General features: G+C 63.9%; 1 protein-coding gene across 7 annotated transcripts in view; it reads left to right on the forward strand.

Annotated features, from left to right (window-relative positions):
* Nucleotides 1–18,052, forward strand: part of AGAP3 (ArfGAP with GTPase domain, ankyrin repeat and PH domain 3) — a 108,895-nt gene that overhangs the window by 43,581 nt on the left and 47,262 nt on the right. For 6 of the 7 annotated variants that reach the window (XM_059729303.1, XM_059729302.1, XM_059729305.1 and 3 more), the window contains exons 2-7: nt 3,038–3,096; nt 8,554–8,641; nt 8,801–8,886; nt 9,178–9,319; nt 10,825–10,959; nt 16,645–16,772. In XM_059729303.1, coding sequence (XP_059585286.1) covers nt 3,038–3,096; nt 8,554–8,641; nt 8,801–8,886; nt 9,178–9,319; nt 10,825–10,959; nt 16,645–16,772 — 638 coding nt within the window. Of the gene's footprint in view, nt 1–3,037; nt 3,097–8,553; nt 8,642–8,800; nt 8,887–9,177; nt 9,320–10,824; nt 10,960–16,644; nt 16,773–18,052 lie in introns of those variants that run through there. The other variant, XM_059729304.1, reaches the window with a different exon arrangement.

An 18,052-nucleotide genomic window follows, 5' to 3' on the forward strand; every position in this document is an offset into this window, starting at 1 on the left:
CACCCGGGCAGCCCAGGGCTGGGGTTGCTGGTGCCTGTCGGAGCCGTGCTGCCCCGGCCGTGGGTGCTGGGAGCTGGGCTGGGCAGCCGGCAGGGCCACGGGGCATGTTTGCACAGCCTCTGGCCAGGTTTCAGGGCTGGGATTTCAGCGCCCGGAGGTTCAATGTTCATGCAAGTCCTGCAGCGACTCGGAGAGCGGCTTTGTTAATGATTAGGTGCATCTGTCCATGGCAGGAGCCCAGACGCCCCTGGCATGGGGCTCTTTGAGAGGGGCTTGGCAGCATCCCATGGAAAGGGCAGGCGTCGAGGGCATGTCAACCTTGTTGCCTTCCCACCCCTTACCCCGCCTGGGTGCATGCAGCCTCGGTCAGCAGTGCCATGGGAGATGCAGCGGTATCCTCGTACGTTCACATGTGCTGGCCGTGTCTCTGCAGCGGGGGCACGGCCTGGGCCTGGGGTCTCTGCAGCGCCCACGACCCCCCGGCAGCAGCAGGACGTTGGTGGCTGCAGCCCCCCTGCATCCCGGGGCAAGGGCAGGGGCAATGCCTGGGGCTGCGTCAGGGGCCACTGTTGTGTTGCTCCGAGGTTGGACAAGGGGTTTATCTGAGCTGGTTTGAGTGGGGCTGATCCTGCCTCAGCTGGGGCAGGACTGGATGTGACCCCGTGGCTCTGGGATTTTCCATGGTCCTCTGCTTTGGGGGCTGGAGCAACTGGTCTTGGCATCTGGGGCCCAGCTCCATGGGCTTCCTCCGTGCTCGCTCTCACCGCGAGGAGATGCCGATCGCCGGAGCAGGGACGATGCTGAGCAGCAAGAACGGGTGCAGCCGTGCCCGGCGCGTGGGTTTTGGGCTCCCCTGTTCCCTTTGACGGCGAGTCTGGCTTTGAGGGGCTGGAGCAGGATGAGCGCAGGCGGGACGGGGGGACTCGGATGCAGGCTCCTCTCCCGCTGGAGGCTGGTCAGCGTCGGTGGGGGGATAGGGGCCGATCGCGGTGTCTGGTCTGCAGGGTTGCGCGGAGCCGAGCGCGGGCAGGGTGCCTGGCTGGGGCTGTTTCAGCAGCCCGTGACAGGAGCACGGCTCTTCCGTCCCCCCTTTCCTTTCGGGGCGCAGGGGAGAGTGCAGCCACCCCGGCAGGAGCTCACAGCACCCGAGGAGCCGGCTCGCGACCCCAGCAAGGGCGGCACCGATTCCAGCTCCATGTCCAGGCGGCCCGTCCTGGCTTCTTCCACGCTCACGGTGCCAGTGTCGTGTCGGCACGGGTCTGCTGGGCTCTCCCATCGTCCCGCGGGCAGCTCCGTCTCGTCTGTCTCACTTTCCAAAGGAGGCCAAGGTGCCTGAGTGCAGTCCAGCAGCGAGGTCTGGCAAGCCCAGGCAAGGGGCAAGGGGCAAAGTTTGGGTGGTACAGGTGACTCGCCATTGCGGGGGTTGGCGCAGGGCATTGCCATCGCGGTGGCGTCATTTGAGCATGGAGGGGTTTTGGGAAGGATCCTTGCTCTGCTGCAGAGCGGAGCTGGGTCCTGGACGCCGGGCAGCGTGTGGGAGACGGGAGCTCAGGCCCGACGATCCCAGAGCCCCTCTGGTCTGGACGGACAGGCGGACGGACAGAGCTGGGGTACAATGGAGATGGCCCTTCCCCATCCCAGAGGCAATGGAGGGGGTGTCCTCAGGTGTGGCTGCACCTGTGGGCCTGCTGCCACGTCCAGCATGGGTGTCCCAGCAGGGTGGATGTGACCAGGGCCAGCACCTCCAGGCATAGGACTAGTCCCCTGCCCCGCCGTGAAGGACGCCGTTCCTTGCCCTGCGCTGCCTGTGCTCCCGGTCAGCCCCAGCTGGAGGCAGAGGAGCAGCGCGGTCCACGTGGGTGCAGACAGGCGTGCACCATGCTGTGGTGCGGGGCCAGCAGTGGTCCCTCGGGCAGGCGGCAATCCCCCGGCAGGCACGCCATGCCACGGTCCTTGGCTCTTCTAGTCCCGGCAGCCTGGGCACATGTGGTCGATGTAGGGTCGATTGCAGGGACTCCTGCTCCAAGTGGGGTGCGTGTTAGCTGAGTGCAGGGGTGGCCGTGGCAATGAACTGCCAGCTGGGTTGGCCCTTTGCCCGTACGGCGGGATGGAGGTGTGGTACAGAGCGGCGCGGTGCGCCAGGCTGGGCCTTGCCCCCGCGCCCGACCGCGGCGCTGCTTGGAGCGCTGGCTGGCACTGTGGCGTGCCGGGGGAGCCGAGCCCGGCAGCCACTCGACTCGCCCGACCAGTCTGGGTGGTGCCACGGGATGATGCTGACATCGGGAAAAACCGGAGCCTCTGGTGCCAGAGCCGGGGCGCTGCCGGGGCTGGGACCTGGCTCCGGGTGCCCAGGGCCGTGGGCGCTGTTGCCTGCTGGGGGGAGGCAGCCAGGGTTGCGACCAGGGCAGGGGCGGGGAGCTCAGTGGAGGAGGTGGAGAAGGGAGGGGTCTGCGTGGGCAGCAGGGGCGGGTGGGTAGTGGGAAGGAGCCGTTGTGAGCCCCCGAGGGACCCGAGACCAGTGCAGCTATCCCCCCACGTGGGCACCCGCCATCCCCGCCCTGCTTGCATGCAGCTGCTCCAGCTGTGCCCCCACCCTCTGCTGCAGCCCTGGCCTGCGCATTGCACTGGTGCTGCTGCAGTGCAGCCCGGGGATGGGCACTGGGCTGCGCCAGTGCTCCTGCTGGCACTGGGTTTGGACAGGGCTAGTCCGGTTCAGGCCAGGGCTGGACTAGATGTGACCCCTGGAGCTCCCTGCCAGCCCCACGGCTAAGGACACGTCTGCCCTTGCTCCCATCGCCACCGCTGTCTTTGGCCCCACGGGGCAGCTCCTCCCAGGATTTGGCTTCCTCGGCCAGTGTGGCCTGGGGGTGGGGGTGCGCCGGGGGCCACAGTGCATCACCCCTGTGGGGTCCCGGTGCGGCCGAGCTCTTCACACAGCCTTGCCGGGAGCCCACCCCTCTCTGCAGGGTGGGCGGGCGGGATCCTGAGTCCTCATCTCCTCTGCCCGGGCCTGACCGCTGCTTTTCTGTCTCTGCAGATTCATTTGTGAACAGCCAGGAGTGGACCCTGAGCCGCTCGGTGCCGGAGCTCAAAGTGGTGAGTACGAGCTGCGCCGGCCGGTGTTGCCTGCAGCCGTGGCTGTCCCGGGACCCCCGGCCCTGTGCTGGGGGCTACACCCCTGCCCGCTGGAAAAGGGGTCAGTTCCTTGCATGGGGCTCGGGCGGGGGTCATTCCTGCGGATTGGGATGGGTCCTGGCCTGGGGCAGAGGTCGTAGAGGTCGACCTAGGGTGCAACTTGGAGCCTATCCAGTGACTCCTGTGCTAGCTGAGCTCGCCCGCCCGGGCTGGAGGGGCCTGTCTGAAGGAGGTCTCACTGGGCACGGTGCCTTCTCCGCTCCTGCGCACGGTTCCCCGTGACACCATGCATTTCCTCTGCTCAGCGGCTTGTCTGCCGTCACGCCATGGCGCTCTTGGCCAGGGCCGCCGAGGTGCATCCTTCACCTCGCACTCGGGACCTGCGCCTGGCTGCACTGACACGCGTGTTCTCTGCGTGCTGCTCCTCGGCTGCGTGTCAGGGGCTTGTCTCTGTTTCACAGCAGAGCATCACTGCAGCCACGTGCTGGGTCAGACGCAGGTCTGTCGTGCTGTCCCCCGTGTCCCACAGGGCAGGAAGCGGAGGCTGAAGGGAGAGCGTCAGGGTCTGAGCGGGTTTTCCCCTGCTCCTCTCCCACTTGCATCCTCCATCATTTCAGCTCTAGGCAGGTCTATGCAGAGCCCATGCCCCTCACGCCCTGCCCCAGAGCCACCGATGCCCCTTTCCTCCAAGCCCTTGTGAACCTGGATGAGCTCTTGGCTCCAACCACGTCTGGTGCCGTGAGTCCACCCTTTAATGCCACGCCGGTGACTAAGATCTTCCTTGTCGGTGCTAGACTTACTGCCCGCTCGTCCCATGTTCTGACCCCTTGTGCTTGCTGGGGAAGACAAATCCCGGGTGCCTTTCTCTTCTCCGTAGAGCGTGTTGCAAACCTTCTCCGTCCCCTCTCCAGCACCTCTTTCCTACCCTGGCCAGGCCTGGCCTCGTTAGTCTCTCCTCCTAGGGAAGCCCCTCGCTAGCACTCAGCATTCTTGTTGCCCTTCTCTGCACCTTCTCGCTCTCCTTTCTGAGGCGCAGGGGCCAGATCTGGGCACTGTATTCAAGGTGTGGATGTATAAAAGGGCATCGTGATTCCTTCCGCTTTGTTTGCAGTTCCCTCCTGCATTGTCCCTACCATTGGGTTTGCTGTTGGAGCCGACATTTTAATTGTTCACAGCGACCCCCAGATCTCTCCCCTGTTCGGTAACCGCTGGCGTAGGTCGAGCCCATCCCGGTGCTCCATCGACTGAGCTGTCGGACAGCTCGGGTCCGGCTAGGAGCGCTCCTGTCCCTGGCGATGGCCATTGCAGTCCCGTTCTGGGAGCTGCGAGGGAGCCAGGCTTTCATGCGTGCCCCTTGTCCCACGCCGGTTCTGCACGGTGCTAATCGCTAACCAGGAGGGCGCGAGGGGCTGCGCCATGCACGTGGATGCTGCCCAAAGGCGCTGTCAGTCCCCCGCCCCGGGTCAGAGCCAGAGCGGTGCATGTGGCGGTGCAGACCTTTGTGATGCCTGCGGGTAGCGAGAGCTGGAGCGGCCACATCTGCTTCCCTGGCGACGGTGCAGGGACTCGGACGTGGGCTGCGATTGCAGCAAGCGACATGGGGGTAGACATTGTCGCGTGCAAGCTTGGCGCTCTTTTCGGGAAGCGCGACGTAAGTGGACAGACGTAAGCTGGTGCTGGCAGGAGGGAGCACGGCGAGCCCAGGATAGGGGGTGCCGGAGGAGAGGTGGGCACGCCGTGGCGAGGAGATTGGCAGTGAGCGCTTGGCTCTGGGCAGCTAGAAGGAAACCCCCGGGAAGAGAGAGATCAAGCGGGAAGGGAAGAACAAGGCAGGCGGGCCGGAAACGTGGGACACTGGTGTGACTAGAGGTTCGGGAGAGACGGGCTGTTGGCTGGCGTCAGCTGTCCGCTGGAGCCGGCCAGCCCGGGGCAGCGGGAACCTCCCTTGCTGGCCCGGCTGCCGCCCTGGCGCTGGGATCCCGGGCTGAGCGTGGCCACGGTAAGGCCTTGCCGCCTAATGCAGAGCTGGCGTTTTGTGATGGTCTTGTTGCACGTTACACTTAGCACGCATTGTTTGTGTTGTAGCCAGCTTGTGTTTTGCTGCTTGAAAGCTTGGCTGTAAGTGCAGTTAGTGCGTGCTAAGTGCAACGTCTGACAAGGCTCTTGCAGTATTTTGGAGCATCCATTTGAAATCCCTACACTTAGCAAACCCAGAGGCTTCTGGACCTCAGCATTTAACACCCCTGTCGCAGTGGGGCATTGCCAGCCCTCGTCCCCCTGCTTGACCCAGGACAAATTCAGGGGCTGTTGGCGTCTGGGGCAGTGGGTCTTGTAGCTGTGCACAGGGCTGTCATGTAGTGTTAGCAACAGGTCGGACAAGGCCGTGTCCGAGGTGCTCTGGATGGGGCTGATCCTGCCGCAGGCAGGGGTTGCGCTAGCTGTGAGCTTCGGGGGCCCGGCCAGGTGCAAGCATCTCCTGGTGCTAGGAGCTCCCCGGACGGCTGCCCCAAGGCCATGGCAGTGCCTTCCCCTGCGTCTTGGGGTGGAAACAGACGGCATCTTTGTGCCTCCATAAAAATGGTGATGGCAGCACAAAGGCCAAGCAAACTTGGCCGTGCCCCTTGTTGCCCTACAAATGCCCCAGAGCTGTGGCCGTGGCAAATGCAGTAGTGGTTTCTCTTGCTGTTTTACTGCAGCAAACAGATGTTTTCCTTATGATGCAGGAGCGTGGGCAGCCTGAGCCTTCCAGCTGTGCGGGGCTGGCGCTCCCAGGGCTTGAGGGGCCCAATTCTGTGTGCTTTGGGAACCCCCATGCAGAATCAGGCCCCTCAAGCCCCAGGAGCGCCTGTGTGGCTTTCCCCTCCTCTAGAGACGTGCCCTGGGGCAGAGCCGGGGTTTGCTGCTTGCAGAGACGCCTGGCGCAAGCTCTGGGGCACATCTCTATCAGCAGGGGACCGTTGCTTTCCCTGTGTCGAGACGTGCCGCGGAGATTCCCCGGGGACATGGGGAGCATGCCGCCCGCTGTCTCGGGATCAGGCCCCTGCCCAATGCGGGACAACGGGCAGCGTTTGTGTCACCCAGTGACGCGGATCAGCGACCCCTGTTCATCCCCTAAGAGTCCAGCTTCCAGCTCTGCTGGCCAGGCTGGGCTGGTGCTGGAGTCGTGGGCTGAGCCTGGGCAGGGCAGGGGTCCGAACAGGCCTGCTGCCATGAGATGCTGACCTCGGATGACCAAGCTGGGGGGAGTCGTGAACGCGCTGGAGGGTAGGGCTAGGATTTAGAGACCTTAACACACTGGAGGATTGGACCAAAAGAAACGAGGTTCAACAAGAACAAGTGCAAAGTCCTGCACTGAGGAGGGAGCAATCCCCTGCACCGGTGCAGGCTGCGGGACGGGCTGGGCAGCCGCTCTGCAGAAAGGACCTGGGGGGACAGGGGGCAAGCAGTGTGCCCTTGTGCCAAGAAAGCTAACAGCATGCTGAGCTGCATCGATAGCTGTTACCAGCAGGTCAAGGGAAGTGATACTTCTCTATTCAGCACTGGGGAGGCCACATCTGGAGTCCGGTGTCCAGCTGTGGGCCCCCACTACAGAAAGGAAGTGGACAAGTTAGAGGGAGTCCAGCCGAGGACAATGAAAATGGTTGGAGGCTGGGGGACAGGACTGGTAAGAAGAGGCTCAGTGAATGGGCTGATTTAGTCTGCAGAAGAGAAGACCGAGGGGGATTGAATAGCAGCCTTCACCTCCCTGCTGGGGGGCTGCAAAGAGGATGGAGCTGGGCTGGTCTCAGTGGGGGCAGACGACAGGACAAGGAGCAATGGGCTCCAGCTGCAGCGAGGGAAGTTGAGGTTGGATATTAGGAAATGCTTTCTGATGAGGAGAGTGATGAAGCACTGGGACAGGCTCCCCAGAGAGGTAGCAAACTTGCCATCCTTGGAGGTGTTTAAGACCTGGCTACACAAAGCCTTGGCTGGGATGATGCAGTTGGGGCTGGCCCTGCTTGGAGCAGGGAGATGGACTAGATGTGACCTCCTGGGGTCCCTTCCAACCCTCATTGTCTATGACTGTCTTCAGGCTGAGGGTGCCGGCTCAGGGGTTTGAAGGCCCTTGGGGCTCTGTGTCTCACATTGGGCACTTGCAGCGTATGGCTGCAGCCGCCGGTGGCTGCATCCCGTCCCTCTCCTGGCCCCTATTTTTGTTTGCCCTTCGTCTTGAGAACAGGCTCTTGAGCGTGGCGGTGATGCATTGGGAGCATCGCCCTCCTCAGGGCAGGCCCTTGCCCAGCCACACACCCGCTGGCGGCACCATCCTGTGCTGGGATGCTCGGGAAGCTGGGCACGGGAGCTCTGCCCAGCGGGCACCGGCGGGGCTGCTTCCTAGAGCAGCACCCGTGCACAAAGGGCGTCACGTCCTGGAGCACAGGTACCTGTTTGTCCTGAGAGCTGTGCTAGATCTGCTTTCCTGCCCTGTAACGGCATTGCCCCGTGCCCTGCCTTCTGCAGCAGGGCACCGCTGCTCTCCCTTCTCTCGGGCAGGGGCGGCTGCGGTGGGGCAGTTGCACGCCCCTTTGACGCCTGCTCCATCCACACTGCCGGGAGGGGCAACGGCATTTCTATCCCGCCAGTCCTGGCATCTCTCTCCTGCTTCGTAGCCCTGCCGACTGTTTGTAGCGCTCGCTAAACACCTTAACTCCGGTGTAGAAATGACTGACAGCGCAGTGTTGGGGGCAGTGCCAAGAGACTCGATATTGCTTTGGGGGTCTGACTAAGCAATGTACGTTCACTGTGACGACTACAGGACTAATAATGTGATGCCTGCTGATTATTTTGACACTTTTTTTTTTGTGTGCTTAATTTGAGTTTTTTAAACATATTATCCAGCAAATTAATGCATGGTCCAGTAGTTATATGTGTTTTTGCTTTGATCTTGAATAATATAGCTCTAGCTTCCCGGCATTTTAGTAAAGCTTCTTATTTCTCTTTACCTGGAGAGACATGCGTTGTCGCATGTGATGATATACCATGCCATCTGTGCCCACCTTTCCAAAATCCTCGATCCACCCAGGCTCTCAGCTATCGGGGGCTTCTGTCCCACCCCTCCCCGATCACCGTTCCCTTAGCTGAGCGTGCCCCATCCTTTCCACCATCCAGCTGCTGCCGTGTGGGAGCTGCAATACAGGCTCCTGGCTGAGAACGGCGTCTGCCCAGCCCCGCTCTGCCCTAGGCCCTGCCTGCAAAGCGAGGGGCGGATGCTGGCTTGTATCCCGGGGGTGCGGCCTGGCCACTGACCCGGGTTTCATGGGGTCGTGGCAGGGCATGGGGGTCCCGCGGCTGCGTCTGAATGGTGCTGTGGCTTGGCAGTGCCCGGGGGAGGAAGGAGCCGGCTGGGGGAGCGCGCACTCATGCTCACCTCTATTGCAGGGCATCGTGGGGAACCTCTCCAGCGGCAAGTCGGCGCTGGTGCATCGCTACCTGACCGGCACCTACGTGCAGGAGGAGTCCCCAGAAGGTAAGGCCATCCCCAGCTGCAGCCCTGGGCACCTCGTGGGGTAACCTGCACTGTGGCCTGGGGGTTCCCCTAGCCAGATCTCCCTCTGGGCAGCTCCGGCCTCAGTGCTGCGGCTGCCCCCGTGCCTGACGAGCTGCTCTGCTCTGCCCTGCTCTCCAGGCGGACGGTTTAAGAAGGAGATCGTCGTGGACGGTCAGAGTTACCTGCTGCTGATTCGAGACGAAGGGGGCCCCCCTGAGCTCCAGGTAAGGGGACCCCTCTCGCCCCCATGGCACCTGCCTCCGAGACCCCTGTCCCCAGCCTGTCCTCCAGAAGCCCTGGGAAGGGGCTGTGGTCTGGGGCGCGGGGAGCTGGATCTCACTACACTGCGGGGAGGCCGAGAGGGGCTTGCAGCTACAGGGTCTTGCTCAGGGTGCTGTCCCTGCTGCCCAAGCTGGCCCCAGGTCCCCGCGGCTGCTAGCTTTGCCCTCGGCCGATGTCCCCGAAGGGGGCACGGAGCCCGGACTGCACGGTGATGCCCGGTGTTTCCCTGCCAGTTCGCGGCTTGGGTGGATGCCGTGGTGTTTGTCTTCAGCTTGGAGGATGAGATCAGCTTCCAGACGGTGTATAACTACTACCTGCGGCTCTGCAGCTACCGCAACACGGCCGAGGTGCCCATGGTGCTGGTGGGTACGCAAGGTGAGGGCGGCTGCGAGCCGGGCGTCGGGGCCTCCCCGCATCCCCGAAATGGGGCAGGACTCCCCCGGCCCTCGGGCTTGCCCCAGCACCCTAGAGGCTGCTGGCGTCTGCGTGCACCTGGCTGAGCTCTGGGCCGGCCCCGTGGTGAGCCCTTTGGAGCCAGGTGCGTCCCAGTCTCCTTTGAGCCTGCCACTGCCAGGTCTAGTCGGGGGGGGGGGGGGGGGGGGGGGGTCTGGGCTGCGGCTGCTCCCCACCACAACGGCACGGCCGAGCCAGGCCAGCTCAGAGCCCGTCCTGCCAGGCCCCTGCCTTGCCCTGCCCTGCCCCAGGGCCTCACGGGGGTCTCCACTGGGCCCTGTACCAGGCTGCAGCCCAGGAGCAGGCAAAATGCAGCTCATGGGCCAGATTTGGCCCACCAAGGGATTTTGTCCGGCCAGTAGCGGGTCCCTCAGCCCAGGCATGGGGGCAGCCCAGGCCATAGTGCGTGTGGCCGGTCCCACCGCCCCCGGCTGCAACACGGAGGTTGAGCGGTGCGGGGCTGAGATTACAGGGCAGGACCAGGGGACCGTGACAGCGTGGGATGGACCCGGGGCTGAGCCGCGACCCGCTGCCCGCACGCCCCTGTGATTAGTGCCGGCTCTGCAGGCAGGGATGCGTGGGGTGCAGAACACGGCTCTGCATCAGCCCCGCGCTGTCACCGCCTGCGATCCCAGCCCTGGCCCCTCTCGCCTGCCCGCAGCCCCGTCCCAGCCGCTGGCATCTTCACACCTGGGCCCGAGCTCTGCCTCCCAGTCATTACCAACCACTGTCCAGTCCTTGCTCCCTGGCTGTCGTCACCAGCTCACAGCTGGTCAGCCGTTCGGGCCGTAATAGCCGTCCCTATGGAGCCTGCCGTGCTCGGGACATCGAACCCTGCTGCGCCGCAGTGAAGGAGTTGGCCCCATGGGCGTGATGAGGGCAGCCCCGGGAGGCGGGCGGCACACCCATGACATACCAGGGTGAAGTTACACCACACGTGGCCCGTACTGAGGGCAGTTCAGACACGAGTGTCTGCACATTAAAGCTCGTTAACGCGTGTTAACTGCCCCTGAGCATCTCTAAGTGACCCACTTCAGGCAGAGTTGAGCTCTGGGCCGTGCTCCCAGCTCGCATTAGGGTAACTTCAATCTGCTCCATGGGGATAAAACGGGCATTTTGCAGTCTTCCAGCATCCCAGGATGCACTGCTCCCAGCCCCCCAGCAGGGTGGAACCCCTAGCCCCGCCCCTGCTCGCCAGCCCCCTGGTGGCACCTCTGGAGCCGTGCAGGCAAGACATGGTATTAACCCTTCAGGCCTCCAAGCTGGGAGCCCTGGGCCTGTGCCCAGGACGGGGCTGTGCAGGGTCCGTATCCTGTCTGGGGAGAGCTGGACGGACCTGGTGGCCCTGGTGGGTGCTGTCTTGGCCCCCAGCGGGGCAGGGGAGTGGTCCCAGCTCTCTGACCTGCCCCCCACCCCTCTGCTTCCAGATGCCATCAGCGCCACGAACCCTCGCGTCATCGACGACTCCCGGGCCCGGAAGCTCTCCAACGACTTGAAGCGCTGCACGTACTACGAGACCTGTGCCACCTACGGCCTGAATGTGGAGCGAGTCTTCCAGGACGGTAACTGTGCAGGGGCGGGCCGGACAGGGCACGGCGCCCTCTCCCTTCCTCCACGCTGTTCTCGGGCTGGTGCTTGTCGTTCGAGCTGTGCCGTGGGGTGTGATGGCAGCCCTGAGGAAGGGTGCCTGCATGAGAGGCAGCTGCAGGGTTTGTGTTGCGGCGGGTCTGGGAGCTCGCCAGCTGCTCTTCTTGTGACAGAGTGGGCAGGTGGTGCCCGCGTGGTTGCCCCCTTCCCCCTGCATGTCCTGCCCCTCCACGGGCAGCGAGGGATCCCTTTAAGCAAGCCTTTCACCCCTCGGGGGCTGGCGACCAGGGCTCAGGGCCCAGCTGTGGGCACTGGCAATGTGCAATTCATGGCGTTGGCTCTGGACTAATTTCTCAGCATCTGCAGTCACTGGAAAGGGGCTCTGGAGCAACGTGGGTCAGGAGCAAGGTGCTGCAGACTGGAAAGAAGGAGGACATGGCAGGGAGCGGGCAAGGCAAAGCAGCAGCTGCCTCCCAGAGAGGGCCTCGTTAGCTGCTGCGTGATTTCTGGCTCGTCGGGAGTGCGTTTGCCTGGGCCTCTGCCCCGCTGCTCCCTGCCCTGCGCCCAGGCTCTGCCTGAGGCAGAGAACGAGGAGCCCGTCCTGGGCCAAAAGGGTGGCAGAAGTGGGAGCAGTGCAGCGGAGGGTGCAGGCACACGGCATGCGTCCTGCCAGGAGCTGATTGCCTGGAGCGGCTACACGACCCGTTGTCCGACTGCAGAGAAAGTACATCTGAGGTGCCAGGTGTTGGGTCAGACCCCAGGTCCATCTGGCCCAGGCTCCGGCGTCCCACAGGCAGAGAACAGAGGCTGGAAGGGAGAGCGACTGGGCCTGAGCAGGGTTTTCCCCTGTTCCCTCTCCCTTGCAGTCTCCAGCATTGCAGGTCGAGGAGGTTCGGATTCAGAGGTCGTGCCCCTTGTTCCCGTGCTCACTAGCTGCTGAGTCTCCTTTTCTGCAGAAAACCTAACAACTTCCCCAGAGCCGCTTGCCCTGCAGTGAGTGCTGTGGGTAGAGGCAGGCATCGCCAAGCCGAAGCAGGTCTGCTGTGGTGGGATGCATCCTGCCGCAGCCGATCCGCTTCCCCAGGCGACCTACACATCCGTCCTGGTGCTGCATCGGGTCCCCTGCCCAGCGCAGGGTGAGGGGCAGTTGTCCCTGTGCCGCCCAGCGCTGATCGGAGCCCGCCCTGCGCGGGGTCAACACGTGCGTGACTTAATTCTGGCTGCACGACAGCCTTGCAGCAGGGATCGTCCTGGGAGCGCCTGGGCGCATCTGCGGGGTGCTGCCAGTCAGTGCGAGCTCTGCTGCTATCCAAGACTTTTGCCAGTGCCCTGAAAATAAATGTAAAATCAGCTGCTACTTTTAAATCTGCAGGTGAGACAGAAACTGGCTGTGTGGGGGGTAAGGCCGGGGTCAGGGCAATCCCATCGTGTGGAAACCTCAGTCTGCGTGAGCAAAACGGTACAGCTGGAAGACAAATTACACCTGGAGGATGGAGGGCATAGCTGAAGGCAGCTGCTCTCCTGCAAACCCACGACTCGATGCGAGCGGCCCATGCGATGCTGCAGCACTGAGCGCAGGCCACCCTCAGGGGAGGACCTGGGACCAGGATCGGTGAGGGGCATTCCCGCCTGCACATGGAACTGGTGAGAGCGGCACTGGGAGGCTGTGGCGCTGGGAGGCTGCAGCACTGAAGCGTCGAAGCGTCCGCACCGAGACCCTGATGAGGGGCAAAGAAGAGCCGCAAGAGTGATACAGGGGCTGGAGGGAGCTGTGGGCAGCGGAGGCTGGAGAGCTTGAGCGGTTCATCTTGGTGCAGGGAGATGGAGTGACTGGTCACAGCGTGCAAGGACCTTCGCAGGGAGAGGACAGCAGTGCTCAGCGCACGGTGCAGAAATGAGCAGCTGAGGCCAGAGGGAGAAGACGGGCAGCTCCAGCTGGGAACGCAGCATCTGGGGAGTCAGCAGCTGGAGCAGACCAGTGAGGGCAGCCACCTCCACTGACTGCGGTTTTCAGACGTGGATGAGGCCTGCCTGCCGGGTGCTGAGACAGGTGCGAGCCCTGGGCTCAGCACCAGGGACCGTCATGAAATTCTGCAGCTGGGATTTGCCGATCAGACCCTGTCCCTTCAGGCTGCGATGTGCCGTGCCCGCTTGCTTCGGGCTGCTGTGCTGGGTTGTGCTCTTCACTGGAAGCCGTGGGGCAAGTGCTGCCGTGCACGGTGTGGAGCCCCTGTGTGCCCGCTTGCTGGCACCAACAGCCTCAGGACCTCTCCGCCTTCGCCCAGTTCTTGGTCCGTGCTGGCAGTGGCAGCTGATGTGCAGCCACGGGGAGATCCAGCGCTAGTCCATGCGATGGCACGATGGGCTGCGGGCCCAGGCTGCAGCACGAGGTGAGGAGTGAGACATGAAACGTGCAAAGCAGGGACGAGGTGCCATGTGCTTGACACCCCTGGCCCCAGGGTTGCTCAGGGAGGTTGTGGGGTGCAAGCGGTGGCAGGGCGGGGGGCCGTGCTGGTGCTGCAGGGGGAGAAGCCTGTCCTGCAGGTGAGCCATGGCTCTTTGGGGCTGGAGGTTGCAGCAAAGCAGGTTTAGACCAAACGCACTTGAAGTGCGGCCTCGTGGGCTTCAGAGCCAGGCCAGGAAGCCTCTGCTGGGTGCTGAGGTCCGTGGCTGTCATGCACAGAGGCTGCCTCTGCCCCGGGACCTGGCCTCCCCGTGGCAGGAGGGCTCCAAGGGCTGGCAGGGTTTCTGGCCCATGCTGGGGTACCCACTGCAGGAGCCTGGGATGGAGCATGCAGCTGCGGTGCTGGAGCCCGCTCCTGTCGGAGCCGCACACTGGAGCAGGGTCTTCCAGAGCCCAGACGGTCGGAGCTGCACCCCACGGCTGCCACTGCAGCAGTGCCGGGGCTCTCTGCCACCATCACCGCTTCCCCTGAATTGGCCACTTTAATTTCCTTTGCTCGTTAACCCCGGGGGCCAGCTCAAATGGTCTCTCCCACGGTGCTGGGAACCTGCCAGCCCCTCTGCTTTAGCCCCAGGAGGACGGGGCCGGCTAAAGGAAGGGGACGCACGCGTCGCGGTCACTGTCAGGCTAGCAGAGCTGGACCTGCCTGTGTCTGCACCTGGCTTGGAGGCCTCTGGGAGCGCCGTGCAAGTGTGTGGCAGGGCAGAGATGCAGCGGGGTCTGAGGGCCCCGAGTCTCCTCTGGAGCCTCCTCGGGCTTGGGTCTGGCCAAGGCGCGTCTCCCAGGAGAGGCTCCTGGGACGCCTGCCATGTGTTTCTCCCCTGGGGCAGGAGAGACGTGGCTGGGATTACGGGACTTCACGCGTCACCGCGGTGCTGGCCAGCCTGCTCATGGCAGGGGGTTCCCCAGGAAGGTCTGGGACAAGACCACTGCTGCGGGCTGGGCTGGGGGCGAGATCATCAGCTGCAGGACACTTGGGGCAGCGTGTTACATCGTTAGGCGGCCTGGGGGCTGGGGCCGGCATCTGGCATGGTGCGGTCTCTGTCGGGCAGGCAGGGAGGTGCCAAGAGCTGGGCACGGGCTCCAGAGCAGCGGGGTCCTCCTTGGTGCAGCGGGGTCCCAGGCGGCTGGTTGGAGACCCTGTCGGATGCGGGACGTGGCACTTCGTACCGCTTCCATTCACCCTCCCGGTGCCGTGCTTGCCCCGGCAAGTCTGGGGTTGGGGCTCCTGCTTCTCCCACCAGTGTCAGCAGCTCTGCCACCTCGGGCCTAGTCTGAAGCACTCACCCGTAAGCCCAGCTCTCGGGGCTGGAGGCACAGGAGAGGCCAGCGGCGAGGCGCAGGGACCACTGGCTGCGCTGCAGCATTGAGGGTGACTGGCAGTGCTGGCTGCAGGCTCCTGCGCCCCCGCCCCATGCACAGCGCTGTGCGGTTCACCCTTGCTCCATCCCCTGCCTGCCTCTCCTCAGGTGAAGCCTCCTGAGCTGCGTATGCCCCACGCTTCCTGCTGCCCGTGGCTCGGAGCCATCGCCTCCCCCATGGTTCATATGCTGGTGGTCTGGGGGTGCGCGCTTGCTGGATAGAGGAGCTCCAAGCCAGGGTCCCAGCACGGTCGGACCTCACCGAGCCCAGCTGTGCTGCAATCTCCGCAGAGGGAACTGGCTGGGAGGAGCATGACAGACCACGTGGGGAGGGCAGGTCATGGCACACCAAAGTAGCCTCCTCCTGCCACAGACCAAGGGCCAGGGGCTCCCCACTGAACTGCACCACGGACCTGCAGCCTCCTCCCCTGCTTGCCTTGTCCTGCCCTGCTCCGTTTCCAACCGCCCGGGAGCCGTGGGGAGCACGCATGCACTCGGAGCCCCTGGAGGGATCCAGACAAGGTGGCCTGAGCAGATCCTGAACTTTGGAAAGGGCGTGTGGATGGTGAACATGACACAGTTTTGTCCAGTTAAAAGTAAACTAGAAGCTTCACTGATATCCTGGGGGTTCAGGTCTGTGTGATTTGGTTTAAGATCGAAGCAAACCCAAATATCACTTCATCGGAATGAGATGAAAGCACCCTGCGGGGCTGTGAAATAGGAGGTTCGTGCCCAGGAGCAGCCAACAGACAGGGAGGCGGAACAGAGGAGAGCGTCATTGGTGAAACGTCCAGATGGTTGCAAAGAGGAGCGCGTCGTTAACATGTGGAGTGCAGAGATTAGCAGGAAACGGGTAGATGGCAGCGAGCTGTGAAGTCATGTGACTCCCTCAGTGTTGCCTGACTAGAAATGCCACTGCCAGTGTCAGCGCCAGACCGTTGGGTTTAAGGTTTGGGTGGAGCAGGGACCAAAGGGGGTGGGTGCCGAAGCACCAATGCCCCCCAGACCCACCGTGCAGGTCGTGGGCGAGCAGCCATCCTCAGCCGGCTCCTGAAGAGTCCAGGAGGCTCTGGTCCACGTGCTTGGCCTGGGCATCTGCCAGCAGCTGCCCCGGTGGCGTAGCCTGTGTGCATTGGGGCCTGCTGGCCCTCGCCTGGGCCACGGAGAGGGCGAGAAGCCTCCTCCCTCCACTTGGAGTGACGCAACTGTTGCTGCCCAGCCCGTCTCGTTGCATCTGCATCTCGCCAGGCCGTGGTCACAGCCCCGTGGACACGGTCCCCAGCCCTGCATGGGGCCAGTGCCCGGCGTGATGGGGGCCCTCCAGTCGAGGCCCAGTCCAGCGAGGAGGTGGGAAAGGGCGTGCAGGGTGGGCCTGCTCCTGTTTGTGGGGCCGGGGCTGTCCGGCTCGGCCCCGTGGTGGAGGAGACCAGAGGCGCCTGGCCCCTTGTTGCAGGGGAGCGCTGCTGGTCGGGGGCTCCCCGCCTCCCACGCTGCCTGCTGCAGCCTGGACAGCCCGTGCACGTGGCTGGCACAGCAGCCCTCAGTGCTGCATGCTGGGAGGTGGGCAGACTGGACCGTGGGCTGCCGGGGGTTATGGCAGGGCAGCCCAGGGGAGGGAGCTTGGTGTCTGGGCTGGAGCTGGGTGGTCGGGGCCATTTGGGGCACGTGCGGGGCTGCATCCCCAGTCCTGGTCACTGGGGAGCCGGGTGTGAGCAGGTCAGGGGTTAGATTTCCCCAGGGCCAAGCCCAGGGACTGACTGTAGCTCACAGCGGGGCTGGGGCCTCTAGGAAAGCTGCCGCCTGGCCTGGCCCCTGACCCTCTTCTCCTCTTGCAGTGGCGCAGAAGGTGGTCGCCCTGCGCAAGAAGCAGCAGCTCTCCATCGGCCCCTGCAAGTCCCTGCCCAACTCGCCCAGCCACTCGTCCGTCTCTGCGGCCTCCATCCCCTCTGTGCACATCAACCAGGTGAGAGCGGGGCCGCGGCAGGGCTGCCTCCCCCACCCGCCCCGGGGCACCCCCTTCCGACCAGGCCCCACAGGAGATGCCTCCCACGCCCACGGGGAGAGCGCTGGGTGCAAGCTCCGCGGCTCGGCCCTGCTGCCCGAAGGCTGGGGATGGGGACGGTCCCTCCTGCAGCACAAGGGTCCCCCCCCGGGATGGGGCACAGATGGGGGGCAGGGGAGTCATCGTAGGCATCAGGGAGGCAGGGCTCAGAGATGCCAGGAGAGCCCATGGGGGCCCTGCTGTGCTGCTTCCCCCATGCCGGGGAGGGGGCTTTGCAGCCCTGGGAGGAAGCAGAGTCCGTGCAGCAGGGGCCAGCTCCACCAGACCCCGAGGGAACCAGGCAGCGGCAGAGCGGGCCAAGAGACAACCTAGAAATGACCCCTTGGGCGCTTGGCCTTGGCTTTCAGCAATGTTGGCGATGCCGAGCACAGGGGCGAAGGCCGGACGACTGGAACGAGGGCACAGAAACTGGGTGGCTGTGACAGCGCTGGCAGCCAAGCTTGGAGAGCTTTGAATTGGAAAGCCCTGGCACGTGGCCCTGCAGCCTCTTAGCAAGGACCTGTAACGAGTCCAGCAAGGCTGGCATGGCCCTGTGTGACTGGAGAGGATCCTGCATGGGTGCTGGGAATGGGAAAAGGGAAGCATGTGGTCCTGGGCAGCTGCAGGTCCAGTCGCGGTGCTGCATCAGGCAGTGGAAAAAGCCCCGAGGAGAATGGAAGAGGGTATACAGCCGGGCGTGCGTTTGCCAGATGGACCCACCTGCTGCCACTTCCACCCTGGGAGCTGTAGAAGGGACGCAGAAGAAACCGTTGCTCCAGGCTTCAGCAAAGCATCTGGTCTGGCGCCTTGTGGGAAAGCGTTGGCTGAAGCGGGGTTGCCGCACGAGCCGCATGGGATGAAGGCACTGGTGAAACGGGAGGGGACGATGGGACGACGGTGCACCATGCCAGCAGGGAACTAGTGTGCTGCAAGGAGGCTCTTGGCATGTCCTTGGGACGGGCGTGATGTCATGTGTCCATCTACAACCTCAACATGCATCATCAGGACCGGCTCGTGGGATCAAAGCAATGGCCCCTCCACTCAGGTTCAAAGCATTGGTTATATTTTGGGTCAGGAAGGGATTTTCCCCATGCTCAGACTGGTCCAGACTGGGGGGTTTTGCCTCTCTCTGCAGCAGGGTCGCGGCCTCGGCCTGGGTCACTGCAGTACCCATGACCCCCCCCGGCAGCAGCAGGACATTG

The sequence above is a fragment of the Alligator mississippiensis genome, chromosome 5, assembly GCF_030867095.1.
Source record: "Alligator mississippiensis isolate rAllMis1 chromosome 5, rAllMis1, whole genome shotgun sequence".
In the NCBI taxonomy this organism is placed as follows: domain Eukaryota; kingdom Metazoa; phylum Chordata; order Crocodylia; family Alligatoridae; genus Alligator; species Alligator mississippiensis.